At 54.2% G+C, this 4,779-nt stretch overlaps 1 protein-coding gene across 1 annotated transcript in view; it reads right to left on the bottom strand.

The window, feature by feature from the left end:
* Positions 1-4,779, bottom strand: part of STK10 (serine/threonine kinase 10) — a 137,753-nt gene that overhangs the window by 51,692 nt on the left and 81,282 nt on the right. The window contains exons 5-7 of the mRNA XM_004697129.2: positions 4,341-4,413; positions 2,963-3,157; positions 2,104-2,185 (exon numbers count right to left, since the gene is read on the bottom strand). Of these exons, the coding sequence (XP_004697186.1) occupies positions 2,104-2,185; positions 2,963-3,157; positions 4,341-4,413 (350 nt within the window). The remainder of the gene's footprint in view (positions 1-2,103; positions 2,186-2,962; positions 3,158-4,340; positions 4,414-4,779) is intronic.

The following is a 4,779-nucleotide window of genomic DNA, read 5'->3' as shown; positions in this document are numbered from 1 at the left end:
CTGCTTCCTGTTCATCAGCTTCCACGAGTCAGGAGAAGCCTGCCTTGAGCTGGCCCAGACTCACCTATTTCTACAATTGCATAAGCGTTCTTGATAGAAATCTCTTTCTAGCTACAAACACATTCAAGCATCGGTGGTTCTGCCTCCCTTGAGAACCCAACCTAATGCGAGGATGGACACACTCAGCAAGTGCTTTCCCTGCGCTACACATGCTCTGCCTTGCTTGGGGCAAGCCAGGAGGGCTAGCAGTACTAACGGATGAAGATTGGAATGGCAGCCTTCAGGATGGATCACAGCTCAACAGGAGGAAAACCAACATTCCTCACAACTGGGCCAGTAAGCAGCTTCTTGATAAAAGGGAGAAAAGACAAAAGTTGCCAAAGATTTCATTGGACTGGGATGCACACCCAAGCTCTGTGGAAGCAGCAGCCAAGAATCAAACAGCAGCGGGCCTTGGGGGCCTCTGCTGCACACGGCCTCGGAGGACGAAGGTGCAGGCACCTGACCCAATCCTTGGTACTTCTGACCACTTCACATGCATGTGGAAGGTGGCTCATGACAAAAAGAAGATGCAGTGGAATGGATGCATTTAAATTACAGTGTTGCGAGAAAACATCGCATTATCCTATGCCAGAGGAATGACCAAATGCACCGCAGAGGACATATAGCCAGAACGCTCCATAGAAGAAAAGATGGGGAGCTTCCGTCTCATGTGCTTTGGGCATGTTATCAGGAGAGACCCGTCCCCTGAAAAAAAAAACCATGCTTGGCAAAGAGGAGGAAGCGCCCGTAGGAGTGGATGGACACGGTGGCTGCAGAGGAAGGGCGGCAAGGCTGGTGCAGGGCCAAACGGCGTTTCCTCTGGTCGTATGCCGGGTCCGGGTCGCTGCAAGTCGGAACCAGCTCGACAGCAGCCCCCACCACCACATCCTGCTGCACAATCCTGTCTCACCCTCACAGCCCTGTGAGGAAGGCACTGTGCCGGTCAGCGTGTTGTACTTGGCCGCCGGCATGGGGCATGGTGCTGGCAACTTGGCCGCCAGGGTCTCAGAAGCCAGCAGGGGCACCGTGGTTGGCAGATTTCAGGGGGGCTTCAAGGCCTGATGCTCTTCTTCCCCAGATCACCCAGGGAGAACCCTGCAGCTCGGAAGGGAACACCGTGAGCCGATGAGGCCTGCCCCTAAGTCGGCAGGCTCAAACCACAGGGGCCACAGCAAAGGCCCCGAATGCACGAACGGCCAGGAAGATGAAGCAGGAAGGGGCCACGTTTTGTTTTGTTGTCCACGGGGTTCCCGAGAGTTAGAAGTGGCTTGAGGACATGTAGCGACAACCCAACAGATAAGGAAACGGAGGCCCAGTCAGGCTAAGCCATGTGCTCACGTTCACCAGCCAGCCCCGCCCCGCCCCCGTGCTGGTGCCGACCCTGGGCAGCTAGGCCATTGCACTCTGGGAGGAGACAAGACGGACTGCAGGCTGACCGGTTACTAAATTACTAGCATAGCTGTTCTAGTTCTTGGCTCCTCTCAGTGTGACCAGACCTCTGGCCTCTCGGATTTCTAAAGACTCAGTGGAGCAGAGCGAAGAGAGAGAGGTACAGCTGCCACCTCTAGCCTCCAGACTCCCCACTCACTCGTCAGCAAGCACTCCCCAAGCACACATGCCGCCCCAGCTTCAGCTCCTGCGGGGCTGGCTGGGGTATGTGCTGCTGTGAGCTGCCATCATTTATTTTCAATGACACCCCACCACCCCCACCCTGCCCCGGGGCTGCACTAGGGTAAGGGAGTGTGTGCTCTCTGCATCCTTTCATTTGTCTAACCAATATTTATCGGCCCCTACTACTGCTATTTGCTAGAACCGCAATCAGGAGTCTGGCTGCTCACTCAAATCTGGACCCACTTGAAAACAAATTCCAAGACAAGTTGAGCCACCAGACCCAAGACCTTAGCAGCTGGAAATTCCTCAGGGCTACTGCTGGCAGGGCAGGGGGTCAGTCCCATTCCAGGTCAGTGATGGCCTGATCTGCCTAAGCCTACCTCCCACCTCCACAGGAGGGTCGGGGCGAGAGCAGCAGGAAGCTGTGTTCTGGAATAGGGGCTAGCTCACCTCCAGGAGCTGCGCAGCACTGGGCCGGGTGTCCGGGTTCTTATCCAGGGCCACCTTCAGGAAGTCTCGGAACGCGGCTGACCTGGAAGACAGGTGCGGGCAATGAGCTGGGAGCAGGATGTGGGCTGGGGAGCCCTGGGGAACCACCCCCCCTTACCACTTTGCAGATTCCACTCGCCTTCATCCCAAACCTGCCCACCCCCAAGGGCAAAGCAGACCGAGGTGGTAGGCCTTCAGGGAGACAGCAACGGGCACAGGCAGGGACCTTGGCAAGTGTCACCCACTGAATCATAGCACCCTGGATTCTGGCCCAGGGTCTGCTCCTGTTCCTGAGGGCGACTAGCTTATTGGGGCTCCTGGTTTGCTTCCAGGGGGATCCCAGTAGGAAATGCGGTGGAAGAAAGAGGCTCGGGGACTCCAGTGAATGGGAAAGGCCTGGAGTCTGTGCCCTGCGCCTCCGACTACTCTGCTACGTTGAGGCCTAGACTCCAGTGTCCCCAGTTCCACCCGAGCCCACCTGGACCTTCAGACCCACCGGACCTTCTAGCACAGGGGTGGGCAAACTGAGCCATGTGGGGGGGGGGGGTCTTCCGGCACATACATGCGGCTCTGATGTAGAATGGAAACCTTGTAAAGGACATCAGTCAGCTAATGGCGGTCTCCTTTGTGAAAACATAATTATGGCTATCAAATAGTTTTTAAATTGTGAGAGACAGGATTGGCTCTTCCACCTCAAACGTGTGTCAGCCCCTGTTCTAGTTCCAGCTTGGCCTGCTGACTTGTGCCCGCACCCCCCCCAACTGCATGTCCTGACCCTGCCCGCCCCGCCACCACCACCCCAGCCATCCCACAGCCTCACCACTTGGCGGGGGCGAGCAGCGTGGGCGGGTCAGACTTGGCGATCTTGAGCAGGACCCGCATGGGGTTGAGCTCGTGGTGCGGGGGCTCCACCTGCGCCATCTCAATCAACGTGATGCCCAAGGACCAGATGTCGGCTTTGTAGTCGTAAGGGGTGTCCTTCATGGTCTCACACATCACCACCTCGGGGGCCATCCTGAACCAACCAAGGGACAACACAGGCTCAGCATCTGGCCTTCCCAGACGCCTCTTGGAGATTCAAGGCCAAGAACCACCGCCAGCCAAAGCCAGGGTGTTGGAGGCATTCCTGAGTCATCCTTTGCATTACTTTACATCCCACTGTCTTCCTCACAGGCTTCCAGGCACCCAGAAAAATGCCTTCCTTCCAAGCGGCTCCACCTCCGTGTCCTCTCCTGCAGTTCCCGATGCCTACCACAAGGTGGCGGAAGCAATCCAGAACAGAGTCCTGAGCAAAGGGGTTGGGGTGAGACAGGAAGAGGAAGAAAAATGGGGGGCAAGGAAGGTTGGAGGGAATACAGTGAAATAGACAGAAAGGATGAGAGAGAAAAGGAAAATGAGGTATAAAAGGGTAGAGAGAGAGAGAAAGGATGAGTAATAAGCCAGAAACCCAAACTCACTCTCATCGAGTTGATTCTCAACTCTACAGCGACCCTACAGGACAGAGTAGAACTGCCCTTTTGGGTTCCCGAGACTGTCGATCTTTACAGGAGTAGACAGCTCCATCTTTCTCCCTTGGAGCGGCTGGTGAGCTTGAACCACTGACCTGGTGGCTAGCAGCTACACCACCAGGACTCCTTTAAGCAAGAAAGGAGCCTAAGATGGACTACACTGGGGAAAAATGGAAGTCACCCCCCCCCTCCCAAAACTCTGCAAACAGAACAAAACAGAAAGTAGTTAGGCGCGAAGTTGAGTAAGAGAGTTGTTATTAAACGTACTATTATTGGAAAGGAAAAGGAGAGAAAACATGAATCAGAGACGTCCAGGGAGACTTCAGTCAGGGTAAAAATTGAGCTTGTGTTGTTCAACTGCATACCCTTCCTCCCTAGTGCAGTGCCTGGCACTCAATCAATACCTGAGCAATCAATCAAGAACGGACCCCTGTTCCAAGGGATCCCAGGCTGGTTATTAAGAACGAAGCATGTCCTACCTGCGTCCCCTCATTTAACCCCACTGAGCAGGTGCTGCTCTCTCCCAGGGGCAGCTGAGCAAACCGAGACCCAGAGGAGTGAAGCAGCATGGCTTTGGTGGAACCACTAGTAAGTGGTGGAGGCTGACCTCTGACCTGCTGGTGGTCCCTGGGGGACTGTTAGGTCTGAAGTTTGCTCCAGTGTTCGGTGTCCGGAAGCAACGCAACTCACCAGTAAGGTGTTCCGATGAAGGAGTCTCGTTTCTGCAGAGTTTTCAGGTTCTTGGCAGATACACCAAAGTCAGCTGCAAGGCAAAACCTCGGTGTCAGGCTCGATGGACCTTCCTGCACCCACAGCCCTCGGTGACAAGCCCTGCAGGCGACCCTGGCACACACAGCCGGAGCCAACCATCAGATGCCACTCCTATCTAAGAAAAGTAGTCTTCACAAATATGTAATATCTACACATAAAGTTAAAGGAAAAACAAAATATAAACCCTATTTCTCAACATAGCCCCATCAAGTTCAAAATGCCTTTTTTAAAAAAGATCATTTTATTGGGCCCTTACAACTCTTAGAACAATCCACACATCAATTGTATCAAGCACATTTGTACATATGTTGCCCTCATCATTCTCAAAACATTTTCTTTCTACTTGAGCCCTTGGTAT

The sequence above is a fragment of the Echinops telfairi genome, unplaced genomic scaffold (assembly GCF_000313985.2).
Source record: "Echinops telfairi isolate 266 unplaced genomic scaffold, ASM31398v2 ScPeMD7_7469;HRSCAF=8507_0, whole genome shotgun sequence".
In the NCBI taxonomy this organism is placed as follows: domain Eukaryota; kingdom Metazoa; phylum Chordata; class Mammalia; order Afrosoricida; family Tenrecidae; genus Echinops; species Echinops telfairi.
The sequence above is the reverse complement of the archived record's forward strand: the minus strand, read 5'-3'. Positions and strand labels throughout refer to the sequence as shown.